The 13,086-nt window shown below is 53.5% G+C and overlaps 1 protein-coding gene across 5 annotated transcripts in view; it reads left to right on the top strand.

Moving 5' to 3' along the window:
* LOC105186462 (tRNA dimethylallyltransferase) overlaps positions 1–13,086 on the top strand; it is a 101,934-nt gene that overhangs the window by 53,723 nt on the left and 35,125 nt on the right. For 4 of the 5 annotated variants that reach the window (XR_003113814.1, XM_025304522.1, XM_025304521.1 and 1 more), the window contains exon 4: positions 2,922–3,057. The exons of the other annotated variant lie outside the window; for it this stretch is intronic. Coding sequence is in view for 3 of the 4 variants with exons in the window: in XM_025304522.1 (XP_025160307.1) it covers positions 2,922–3,057 (136 nt within the window). In the remaining variant the exon portion in view is untranslated. The remainder of the gene's footprint in view (positions 1–2,921; positions 3,058–13,086) is intronic. 5 annotated transcript variants of the gene reach the window in all.

Here is a 13,086-nt window from a genome sequence, read left to right on the forward strand (position 1 = left end):
TCGTCAGTCACATTCGCGACGTTGCGCGTGCATCGACAATTTATTTACGACTCCGGGCGATCTCCGATGACAGAAAAAGAGCAACACACTCCTTGGTCCGTGTCGTAACGCGCGATCGTTGATACGAGAGGATCGCTTTCGCGCTCCTCTCGTCGTTCCCCACGCCATCGAAGACGTGGCATTGGCCCGTGCTGATAAGTGGCCGGTAATCATCGAGCGGAGCGTCGAGATGAATTATCGCCTAGGGTAACACGCGCGGCCGGATGTTTAAGCCTTTTCGGGGCGACGCGAGATCGCCAATGTGTTCCTCTCGCACTCGTCGCTCGCGCGTCTCTCTCCTGAGAACGACGAAGTAGCGGATTCTTCAACACGGGACGCGTCATGCGAGGCTCACCGGGATGAAAGCCCGTCGCCGTAGAGCGAAAGAGACACGATACGATTATTACGCGCTCGCTGACGCGCTCGCAGCGACACTCGCGCGACACGAAGACGGCTCGCCGATTCGCGTCCACCATGCGCGATTACAGCCGCAAATTCGCGAGATTCGCACCTCTCCTCGCAGCGCGACCGTTTTTGCTTCTCACTCGGTATCGCCTTCGCGCGCATTCTCTGCACTCCGATCCGACATTCCCTGATCGTCGCTGAAAAAAGCCTCGAGCGCGCAAAAGACACTCCTCCTCCGATACTCGAGCTCGTCCGTCTCGCTTCCGCGTGCGCGAGCGCGAGCGAGTCTGCGCTTCTCTAACCTAGACCAATAAATTTCGCGCGATTGCCAGAGAGCGACATTCGGTCGTTTACCTCCTCCTCGCGGCGGGCGCCGCTTCTACGCCGAGAACGATGCACCGCGTCGCGCGCGCGCGTCTAATTTCCATCCTTTTTCCCCTTGGCTCTCGCCCTCCCTGCCCCTGCCGCCGCCTCCTCTCCTCGCGCCCTCCGGAGTCTCACCTCTCGAGTCGGGCTCGCGCCGTACGAGACGCTGACGAGCATCACGGAAATAGAAAGCGACGTGCGCGTTTCACAGACCCGACGTCGTCGTCGTCGTCGTCGTCGTCGTCGTCGTCGTCGACGACAAGTTCGCCCGAGTTTAAGTCAACCTTCGGACCGCGTCGCTCGCGCCGCGCCGGGATATCCCGTTTCCTCGGGCTAACCAGCCACGGAATTAGGCGACCGTCGTCGCCGTCGCTGTCGTCGATCGGGGAGGTCGGGGTGACCGTTAATTCTGGAGATCGCCCCGACCGGGCGGCGTTTATAGAGACTTTTGTTCCCATCGCCGGCTGGCCGGTGCGTTTATTTATACACGCGGCGGCACTTGTCAGATATTTGTCATGCCCCGTCGCCCTCCCCCCCCCCCCAATACGCGCTTTTGTGCTGTTTTTTGTCTCGCCCCCCCTCCCCCGCCCTCTCTCTCTCTCTCTCTCTCTCTCTTTCTCGTCGTGCTTTCGCGGCCGGAAATGAAAATCTCGCCGCGCCGATCGCGGCCGGTGAACCGTGAGACGCGAGCGCATCACATCGCCACCGAGAGCCGACGACGATGTTCCTGGGGCGCGACGAGAGCGTCGTTACGGCGCGCGATACGCCGTTTAATTAACGAACGCTGCGCCGCCGCCACCACCGCCGCCGCCGACGACGAGGACGGCGATGACGACGACGGCGGCGGCGGCGGCGGCGGCGAATGCGAAGACGATCGCTAATTACGAAGGCAGAGAGTGCCGCGTTTCGGGGCTCTTTGATCGCGTTTGACGAACGAGCCTTTAATAATCCGGTCCTCGCGCGCGCGCGCGAGAGCGGCGGAACGGACCGACGATAATTCACGGTGGGCACGGGCGTTTAAATTGTGGAATGTGTTTCCGCACGGTCATTTCTCGCTCGACGTAAATCGCCGACACGCGCGAGTTTTATCTGGGATTAACTTCGACGTGGTCGATTTCGGGGAAAGGGGAAGAAGAGGAGGAAGCGGGCGCCGAGACGCTCGGTAAATTTCGAAAAATGTCGCGTCGCGCGCGAACGTAACGTCGGCCACTTATGAAACGCATAAATCGCAAAGTTTAGTGTAGCTTTGGTATAAAAAAAGAGGGAAAGGAAACAATTAAATGGACACGCGCTCTCGTGAATGACGAGTTTACGAGGACGGTCGACACGACGACGACGGCGACGACGACAGGTCGACTTGCTCTTGACGAGAGATCCCGATATTATTTATCCCGATATTATTTCTTCGTTTATTTATACGCGCCAGTGGAAAGTCTCTTTGTTACAACGCGCAATTTCCCAGTTTACAGCGCGGAGAAGGAAGCTTGGTTGAATTGACAAGTGACGTGTGAACGTATCAAGTGCGTCTTGGTTAAAAACAGAGAGAGAGAGAGAGAGAGAGACGGAATTTTTCTAAAAATTTTTCTAATTTTTTAAAAACACAATTTGGTCCGTAAGAGCAGAAAATTTTGATTTTTCTCTCCTCAACCGAGGCGCGCGTCACGTTAATTCGACCAATCTTTCAGCCCGCGAACAACGTCACTTGCGACTCAAGAAAAGTTGATGAAAGGATAAAGTTTTACGAAAACATATCAAGAATACGAGAAATCAATCAGTCGACAAGAGCTCACTTAGATTCTCATAATTGTCTAGACGGCGGCGGACGAGAGTCCCCGTCGGTCCTCCGTCAAAACCCGTCGGAATAGAAATGATTGAGACGCGTGACGGCAACGAGTACCGTGAATATTGCGATGCACACAGGCGTCGAAGAACGTTTTGACGGAGGATTGACGGGCAAGAAAGGGAGGGAGCGGTGGGGGGGGGGGGTAGGGAGACGCGTCAATGCGGACGGTGAGAATCCAGCCTTAGCCAGGCCTCGACGCGTGCATAATTCGCCTCCCGCGGATTCCACAGGCGGAATTAGCGAAGATCCGGAGTCGTGTCTGTTTCAGGTCGCTGGAGATTTTCTACCAGCACGGGAAAACGCACTCCGAGCTGCTGAGGGCGCAACACGCCAGCAGCGGCTGCGCGCTGAGCGGACCCCTGAGATACGCCAACTCAGTGATCCTGTGGCTACGTTGCAACAAGGTAACTTCCCGCGATGCCGTCGCGGCCGTCGTGAATGAACGTCGCGCGAGTTCAACGGCGCGTTTTCAAGCTGGGGAAGAGATACGCGGCGGCGGCGGCGGCGGCGGCTGCCGATCGTAAAGCGCGTTATCGCGCGCTCGTCGTCCGTAGTTAAAGTTTATTGTTGCTCGGTACGCGTCGCTTCGCTTTATCGACATCGTCCTAGAAGCCGGGCTGATCGGCGGCGCCATGTGCGGTGCGGTGAGAGCGCGCACCGTGATAAATATTTCGCTTTACGAACGCGCGGTGCGAAAAAACGCCGAAGACTGGCAATTATCGCTTCGCGAGCACGCGGTAGAGAAACGTCGCCGCGGACACGTTAATTGTCGGGAATTACATGTATAAATATCCGGCGCGGGGGGTGTATCTGTCCCGCCGATGCCCCGCGAGTCCTTCGGATTAATATACGAGGGCGGCCTTGGCTTCGTCGCTTTTGGCTTCGTCGTTCGGTCGTTCATTCGCTCGTTAGTTCATTCGTCCGCTTTCGTGTCTGGATCCCAACCGAAATAACTACATTGCGCTCTCAGCGGCGCCGCTCGTTTTCTTTGGTAAACGATAAACTTTATCACCTCCGATGCGTCCCTCCCCCCCGCTTTATCGTCGCCTCCAACCGTTCAGATAATCGATGCCAGCGTTCCCGACGACCGTAAATACCCTGTTCCGCCTACCGTCTGTTTCCGGAGGTCTCGCTCTCCTCGAAGATCCCCGCGACGGAGATCGCCGGGCCGACAGCCGACACTCGACCGGGCTGCTCCGACGGCTCCCTGGGGGATCCCTTTCGATATCAGAAACGCCGTCTCGAGGATGAAATCTATTTGCGAAGCCAAGCAGCGCCGAAGCTCCTCGAGAGCATGGCGAGAGCCGCGCGGCGCGATAATTGCGCGAAATTCGTTATTTCGCGGGAGAAGACCACAGCAGGTCGCGGGCGAATTATTCGCTCGATCGCGCCGATCGCGACGTTACGACAGTTACGAGAGCTCGCGACAAAATTCGTACGGAAGCGGAATAATCGAAGGTGAGACGCAAGCGCGAAGAAAAGGGGGATCGGGAACGGACGTCGCGATTGATTTCGACCTGATGCAAGGTGTCACTCCAGCGTCTCCGTCGTCGCCGCGGCTGCACGCCTCTTCTTTCGCCTCTCTCGGCTCTCCTTTTTTCTCCCTCGCAGTCGCCCTAACAACTTAATGCGGTATCGGGATTACACAGCTGTCAAAGTATTGCCGTTTCGTAACGGCGCGTGTCAAATCGCGCGTGTCCCGGATGGATGACATTTCGCGACACGGAGGGACGCAAATTACAGGCTAATTACGCGGCTACAGCGCCGATTGCACAGCGGGGTTGGAGCGGCAGAGGGGGCGACGGAGAGGAGCACTCCGCGAATTTGTCGGGGTCTTTTAATGTCGCGATCGCGCCGCATCGCGGTGCTTCCCTCCCTTTCCCCCGAAATAGCAGGCCAATTTGCCGAGCGGCACCTCCTCGGAAACGGTCGCCGAAGTGAAGCAGGACGCGGGGAGCGGCGGAAGTGCCGACCGACGGCTACTGTCACGAGAGCTGTCATTTCACCGCGGCGGCGCGGTGCTTTTCGTGTTGTCAATTCAGCGCGCGCGGCGGCTCCGTTCTGCTACGGCGGCTCGCTCGTAAATAGAAAAGCAAATTAGGACCTGGCACTTTCCGACGGTAAATACCGGTTCTCCTTTTCTCTCTCGCTCTCGCGGGAGAACCTCCCGCCTCTCTGCCCCTCTCTAGAATCGGCCGCGAGCATGCGTTCTGTTTCGACAGTTGTCGCTCTTTACGCCGGGCTTTTCCTGCCTCCTTCTTCCTCGCCTTCTTCACGGATTTCCTTACTCTTTCCTCGAGGACCGGAGGTTTCCTTTTTCGTACGGTCTCCTGTCGGGAAATGGTCGGGACATGGTCGGGAAATTTATCGGATAAAACGACGCCTGACTATAAAAGTATCAGCTTCGAATTGTTCAAATCGTGTCCCCCGCTTCAGTTAGACGTAAAAAAATTCACGGTTTTTTTTCCGTATGATCTGTGCTAATTGAAAGGATAATTGAGAGAAATATATATTCTTAATATATTCTTAATGAATAATATATCCTTGAGCAAAATCACGCCTGGCTACAGTAAAAGCGGCAGCTTCGGCGAGCCGCGCGTACAAATTCCTGCAAGCCGATCGAACAACCCGATACGATACATACGCCGATATTCGCGGCTGTTCCGGCGCGCGTTCGCGGCGTAGAGTCGCGAGTGCGAATGTTTGACACAGATACCGCGTTGCTGGAAAGCACCAGATATCCCAGATACCTGGCGGCCGGCCGCGGCGCCGCCGCGAAACGATCGACACTGCGGCTCGGTTTCGAAATCGGAAGTCGATCCTTCGGCCTTGCCTGCGCCGTGCGCGCTCTGCCGCTCTAAGAGCGGCCGTTTGAGAATTTCTTTAGGCCGTCGTTGCTGCAAATCTGCGGTCTGAGAGACTTTCCCTGAAAGCGGCGCTGGCGTTTAAGTAACGGCACGCTCTCGCGTAAGGTCCCGTTCACACCGTATTTCTCAATCGAGCGGACCGCCGCCAATGAACGCCGCACGCAACACAATCGCGCTGGAGAATGAATGGGAGCGTACGATCGTACGCATGTGTTTCTGTCTGTGTGTGTGTGTGTGTGTATGTGTGTGCTACGTCTTCCCCGCGCATTTCGTACGGAACAGGTTCTCGCACTCGTCCGCGTCCTGATCGCTGCTACTTTTTCACGATTCTGTCGCCCGCTCGCAAACGAGTGTCATATTTCGCGTTATGCCTCAAGAGGACAAGGAGAGATGAAGCGATAAGCATCGACATTCGATGAAACACAAAGTCGACGCGGAGTCTTTCAGTCTCGACGCTCCCGTCTCCGTCTATGACTTTGACTTTGACTTTGTGCTCGATGAGCTAAGTGAGCCGCTTATGAAATATGAATCCCGGACGAGAGAGAGAGAGAGAGAGAGAGAGAGAGAGAGAGAGAGTGAGAGAGAGAGAAGGAGAGAAGACTGAAAAACACAGCCGGAAAGCCTAATTTACATCATGAGTGTGACAATGTTTCTTCGACGTGCAAGCCGCATTATTCCGTATTATTGTCCTTGTATAATCTGTGTACTCCAACAAGTAACATAATTGTCGAGAATAATTTTCGATTATTACCCATAAGTAAAAAATACCTCGTTTATTGAAAATGAGTCTCGAGAGAGAAGGAGTGGGAGAGAATTTGAAAAGCTCAGCCGCCAAAAAGTCCATCGCCGGTGTAAACGGTAGTTTTTCGATATACTGTGCAATTAACATATATAATTGTTATTATATAAAATAATGTCTCCAGCAAGTGTGTAATATACAATTTCCCCGCGGAGAGTCCGCGCGGCGACCGCGAGAGCATATTGCGCGCCATTACCGCGCGTTCGGCAATTATTACGGCATTATTGCGCACACGAATTTCCCCCCGCGGATCCATCGGCGAGCGATAATGGTGTGAGAAAGACTTAATAAACGCAGGCTCGTACGTCGCCGTTGCACGGCGTCGCACGGATCGCTGGCTGCGTTTCGCGAACAACCGCACTGGAATGCCGGATTTTTTCCGCCGCGGTGCAAATACTCTCTCTCCCTCCTCTCCCGCCCGGCTTCACCTTTCCATCGATCGATCCTTCGTAACCACTCGCGCGTACGTGCACTCGTAGCGGCGAGCACGCATACGGCATCGCGCGCGGACGAACTTCCGCCCCTTCTCCGTCGGCGGGCACGTCGGCAGAGTGAGAGGCGATACGATTTGCTTTTCCCGTTATCGCCGCCGACTGGAACCTTTGACAAAGAGAGGATCGATTTACCTGCTCTCTCTCTCTCTCTCTCTCTCTCTCTCTCTCTCTCTCGTGCACGCGCACGCGCTCGTGAGCAAAGTATCCAGGATAATTGAATAAATCAGTCCGGGGCAAGGGAGGAAAATGAGCAACGAGACGGTACTCTCTGGATCGCCTCATCGACCGGGCTCCATTTTGCTACTTCCATTTTGCGGCCAAAATGATCCGCGTTTCGAGCCTCGGCGGAGGCTGGAGGAGAGAGGAGGCGATTCTTGCGGGAAACCGCGACGACGGTCGCACCGCGTCGCTCGTCGACCGTCAATTGTCGTCGTCCCGATTTCCGACCCTCTAGGACCGTGTGTGTGTGTGTGTGTGTGTGTGTGTGTGTGGGTGTCTGCGTGCACACATGTGTGTATCTCCGGTTATTAATAAACGTGCCTCGTGCTCCGCGCGCGATCGTGAACCCCTTTTACTTCCGCGATAAATTCCGGAGCGCGTCCGCTCGCTCGCGCGCGGAAGCGCTCCGGCGCGGCGTGACCGACGACCCGCGCTCGCATGCGCGCGGGCGCGGGCGGGTGCAGCGGGGGAAATGGGTCGATTTGAAAGAAAAATTTCGAGCAATTTCGCTCACGTCGCGACGATCCCCGAAAGCCAACGAGGAAATTGCCTCGACGTATCCTCCGTTGCATACGTTTGCATACTGACCGCCGATCAACGTCCACGTCGTTATCGCGCTGCTGATAGCGCCGAAGATATCCGGAAAAAGGAGGAGCAGGGGAATCGCTCGATTTCCGACCGGATAGCCGAGCGACCTATGTACGTATAGAAAAAAAGGGAAAAAGAGAGAAGCACAGAAAGAGAGAAAACGAGGCACGATTTTCGCGAAGCCGGGCGCGACAAGTGCACTTTCGGCGAAATCAACTCTCGAGGAGTTTGTCGATTTAATCCGCGAGTAATTGCGCGTCGACGAGAGAAATCTCGCGTCGCATCCACTCCGTCCACGCTTCGGCGCACGCCTCCCTGCACACCGTCTCCTTCCTCCTCCTCCTCGTCGAGATATCCGGACGTGTTTCCGTCTTGAAAACGAGAGTTTCCTGTGCGCCGGTAAGCGACGAGGGGAGACAGCCGGCTTGCGCGAGAAGTCCCTCGACTTTGCGAGCAGTAGCTGTTCCCGCGAGAGAGAGAGAGAGAGAGAGAGAGAGAGAGAGAGAGAGAGAGAGAGAGGCAAATGGACGTGAAGAGAGACGCCGCGACGGTTCATTCGCCCGACGGATATTAATTATTACGCGAGATGAGAATAAGTAGATAAATATTTGGGATATTTTAGATCTTGTTTAGATAAATATCACAGGTATCAAACAGATATATTCGATATTTTTAAACAAATATTTACATATTTTTTAACATTCACATATTTAAAAAAAAATAAGACGAGCAGAACATTTGCAATAGAAAAAGAACAAATGATGACTACATAGATTCAAATCAACCAGACGAAGGTAGATGCTCCGCGGAGGAGAAGAGGTCACACAGCTTCATCTTAAATTCGTAATGGAGTCTTGGAATAAAAGAGTGAGAAGCGGAGAGGGGGGCAAGCGTACGTTAAAGTGTGTGTTTCGACATCTCGGAGTATTTCTTGCACGATCTTACGCTCGTGGAAGCTCTCGAGGGACGCGCGCTGCAGTTGATTAAAGTTGAGGAGGGATTTGCGACGGCGAAATAAATCGAGGGGGATAATGTCGCTGTCTCGCTAACCTCGCCTCGCGTCGCAATTTTTCTGTCGTCTCGGGCGATTATCGCTGTCACGACGCGCGGACGTCGACTCGGAACGAACAAGTCGTCGGCGTGTCTCTCTCGCTCTCTCGCCCGAGCGCGGCGATGTGATCTCGCGAATCATTAGCGAGCCAACGAGTAACTTTTCCGGCGTAACTTTTCGTCGAGAGCGATGCCCCCACTCTACCCCCCCCCCCATCGCCGGCGAATGCCGCATTCCGTCCGCATTGCGGATGCGAAAACCGTCGCGGGATCGCGCGACGACGACGACGACGACGACGACAACGATATGAGAGCACGTTCTTTTACGATTTTACAGCCGCGTTAAAATCCCGTCGGCTGCCAAGGCGGCCGCCGACGGGAAAATCGCGAAAATCGCCCCCGGGAAAGCCGGCGTTGGCTCCTTGTGATGAACGATCATCGCTGATCGCGGGGACGATTTTTCTTAAATGGCCGGTCGACACGGCGCGGGAAGATTCGCGAGGGCGACGCTTGCACCGCGCGCGGCGAACCACCTCGACCTCCAGCGCCGAACGGATACTAATTATTATGCGAGGCGGAGGCGTGTTCAGGTGTGCGTAAATGAACGCATCCGTAGCCGCGATGCACTGTAGCGCGATATGCCGCAGCGCTGCTTTGTATCGGCAGCTCTTCGACCTCGTCGAGGAACCGTCGTCGGCCGTCGAGTTTCTCGTGCGAGTTGCTCCGCATTGTTTCGATATATGTGTGTGTTCAACGCTTCTTTAAATATGATAACTTCGGCGTAATAAAAATTGATTTTAACGCGTTCACAGGGTGAAATGACGTTTTCCGCAGATTAGTGCAGGTGGCTCGGTGAGAAGAAAACTACGTTTTTTACGTAGTTTTCGAAGCTCGCGGTTAAAATTTTGCGCTATAATAAGCAGACATAAGGACAAGTATACGCGAGTAGAAAATATGAAAAAAGATACGTACAAAGTTCAACCTTCGTGTCATAAAACTTAGTCACTTCTGAGAAAAGATGCAAGTAAATTGAAACCTCTCCGCAAATTAGGTCAATGTAATAATCGGAATTTCAGCAAGATCAACTTTGGCTCAACTTGCTTCAACGCGTTTTATATTAATGTATATTTAATATTATTTCCATTCGTTATTCATTTTTATTATAATATACTCGTTAACATTAATGTGTTAATGAGGGCATTACATAATATATAATATATAATAAAATTATAATAATAATATATTAATAAAATTATAACAAAATAAAATTTTAATAAAATGTTAATTAACATCGGGTTAGTCGGTCATCAATTGGGACGCTTCCTTTGCTGAAGGAAAAAGTGATTGAATCCACGAGACTTTGCTGGGCGAAGAAAATTCGCTCGAGTCGATTAAACGAATCATATAATCGCGACGATGAGTGATCGTTTGATTTACCGATTGTGATTTTATCAGCAACTATATCGTTACGCCGACGTGCTAAATTTATCCAGCGTGCGCGATATTCGTTCGAGCGAGAGCGACCGCCGCGATTTCGATTCGAAACCGTTTTTCCTCCGCCTCGAGCTCATCTCGGTTCTTATTGTGTCGAAGCTTCTTCTTCCTGTGTTATTCCGGAATCGTAGGAGCGCGCGTTACGCTCGAAAATTTCCCTCCGCAAACTCCATACTTTCTCGCAGGCCGAAGCTTACGGAAATAGCTGCCACTTTAGCGGTAGGAAAACATTCGTATCGGGTAAATACGATCGCGGGACTTTACACAGCACAGATTTCCCCACTGCGCTCGCTTCAAACGCGCTCTTATCAGTTTCTACAAAGCGATTGAATCACACGTATTACGTTATACGTCGTATTACGTTAACGTTCGCGCAGCGTCGCTACTTTATCTCTTTATTCGCGGAAACCGGCTATCTATTTGCGATATTACCCATGCGCATTGATTTTTCGCCGCTTCGAGTTCTCTCTCTCTCTCTCTCTCTCTCTCTCTCTTTCTTTTCCTCTCTTCTCCCTCACTCACGCTCGCGCTTCGCCCGACGATGCCTCTCCCGTGCGGCAAGTTCAGGGTCATGTCTGTACTACCGCAAACACCTCACTCCGGTCCGTCTAATCAGTACTGCGTACGGTGTTTATTCAGTCATTTAACGCTCTCGTTTATAAATGCCGGTGTCGCGTATAAACAGAACGCTGAGTTATATCGTCGGTGCGACGAGAAGCCCTTTCCGGGCCCCGGTTACTCGGCGTCGAATTGTTCATCTTATGAACGACGATCGCGCGCGCTCGGCTGCGCGGCGAGATATTAAATCCTCGTGAAACTCGACTTCGGAATAGCGAAGGACTGAAGAAAGACTGGGAGCGCGTGGATTAATTCGCGAGGGTGTGATTCACCGCGACATCGAGATCGATTCGCGAGACGCAGCGTGGAAACGCTCGTCAATCTTTCGCGTCAATAAGTGTCGACCCGCCTCGACGCCGGCGCGGCGACTCCGAGTTATTTTTTCCTTTTTTATTTCACGAGTTCCCGTGCGTGACGCGCAGTCGACTGACTTTCAATTTGGTCGATACATCAGACCTTCGAATAATACAATCGTGCGACGTAATCGCGTGAATATAATTTACGCAGGAGGGCGCGCTTCGGCGTCGGCCGCGCGAGGCGCGACTTGCGAGTTCGCTCGCAACGTTGAATCGCGAGGCGAGACAAAACGCGCAAAACTCACGCAAACGTACTCGACGATTTAATACGCGGAGGCATTTCTTTGGAAATTTCCCGCCTCCGCGGCTGCATTTCACGGCACTTGGTTGAATCTGAGCTGCGCGCACACCTCCGTGGCCCGGAAGAACTCCGTCGCTGCGTCTGCTGCGCGAGAAATTATGGAGGTGTTGCAACTCCGTTTCTCTGTCTCCCTCTCTCCCTCTCCCTCTCTCTCTCTCTCTCTCTCTCTCTCTCTCTCTCACTCTCTCTCTCTCACTCTTTGCGTCTCTCTTTCTCGCTCGCTCCGAGTTACGTTCCAACCCCCGTTACGAGCCGTATTTTAAGACTTATCGTCCACGCAGACGCGAGTAAATTATGCAAATTCTATGGGGAATTAAACTGTACCTTCCAGATAGGGGCGTCGTAAAACACATACAGCACGGCGCTCTCTCGCGGTGTCGTTTAAATGTAGATTGGACGTCTTTTGACGTTGCCTAGATCGTTATCTCGCCGTAATGTATAATTCTCCGAATGCGTTAATACTTTCCTCCCGGACACGCTGCCATTCCTCCTCGTGCACTCGGCGCGTGACGTTTGCGCGCCGACAAGTATGAAAACGCGAATTTTGCCGCGCGCGCGCGCAAACTAGATCGTAATAAACTGGCGGCGCTAAATCATCGTCGTCGCATTGTCGGCCGTTGTTGCAGCTGGCGAAAGATAACGATATGAATCATCAGCGCGCAATCTCTTTCCTAATATTTCCTATCCGCCCGAAACATCGATTTTGCATCGAGAGTTCGGGCCTTTTCCGCTTTGTTCCGCGTGAAAAATCGCTCTTCTCCACGAGATGTCAAACACGTTACGTGCAGAAAGGCAAGTTAAACGCAAGACGAACTCCTGATGAAACATTTAAAATTCATTCCGCCAATAACCGTATGCTAAACCCTAAAATCCCTATAAGTATCATTTCGCGAATAACGGCGGAGTGAAATACGCGCCGCGTATTTCGCTCCAAATTCCACCGTCATTGTCATTCACACACGCCGCTTTTCGCCACTTCTCAGACAATTGTCCGTCGCGTCTGCGAAGTGACTCATCTCCTGAGCCGATGAAAATCACCGGCTCGCCGGACGAGCTCTCGCAGAGCCGCGAACAATTCCCTCGTAGAGCGATCGATCGATCGATCGATCGATCGATCGATTACATACGTCACGCATCGACAAGTGAAACGAGCCGGCCGGAGGCGGCGCGCTCGCGAAATTCGTCCTGCCACGGCCGCTCCGTCACCACTTCCCGGCCGAGGCTCTCTCTCTCTCTCTCTCTCTCTTTCTCTCTCTCACACTCACTCACACACGCGCCGAGGGACTCCTATAATATCTGCCTCGGCGCGGGCTCTCGCCGCACGACGTACGCGCGCTCGTGTGTACGCATATCCCCGTACGCGTCTACGCGCACGTACGCGCCGGCCCGTAGTAGTGCATGCGCGCGTGCACCGGCCGCGTTATTTTTATGAATGACTCGCCGGCAACATAATCCCCGCGTGCAACTTACGGCGGCGCGCAGCAGCTGCAGGGCCGCATCGCCGCGTGCGCGGGAAGCCACGTTCTCGGCGAGGCGCACGGCTGCGCGCGCCACTTTGCGGCCACTGGTCGCCGCTCGAATTCAGCCGAATGGACAATTCAGTCCATCTCAATGGTCGTTGGAACTTGAGGATCGCCGCGCATGTAC

This window comes from Harpegnathos saltator, unplaced genomic scaffold (assembly GCF_003227715.2).
Source record: "Harpegnathos saltator strain DR-91 unplaced genomic scaffold, Hsal_v8.6 scaffold620, whole genome shotgun sequence".
Lineage (NCBI taxonomy): Eukaryota > Metazoa > Arthropoda > Insecta > Hymenoptera > Formicidae > Harpegnathos > Harpegnathos saltator.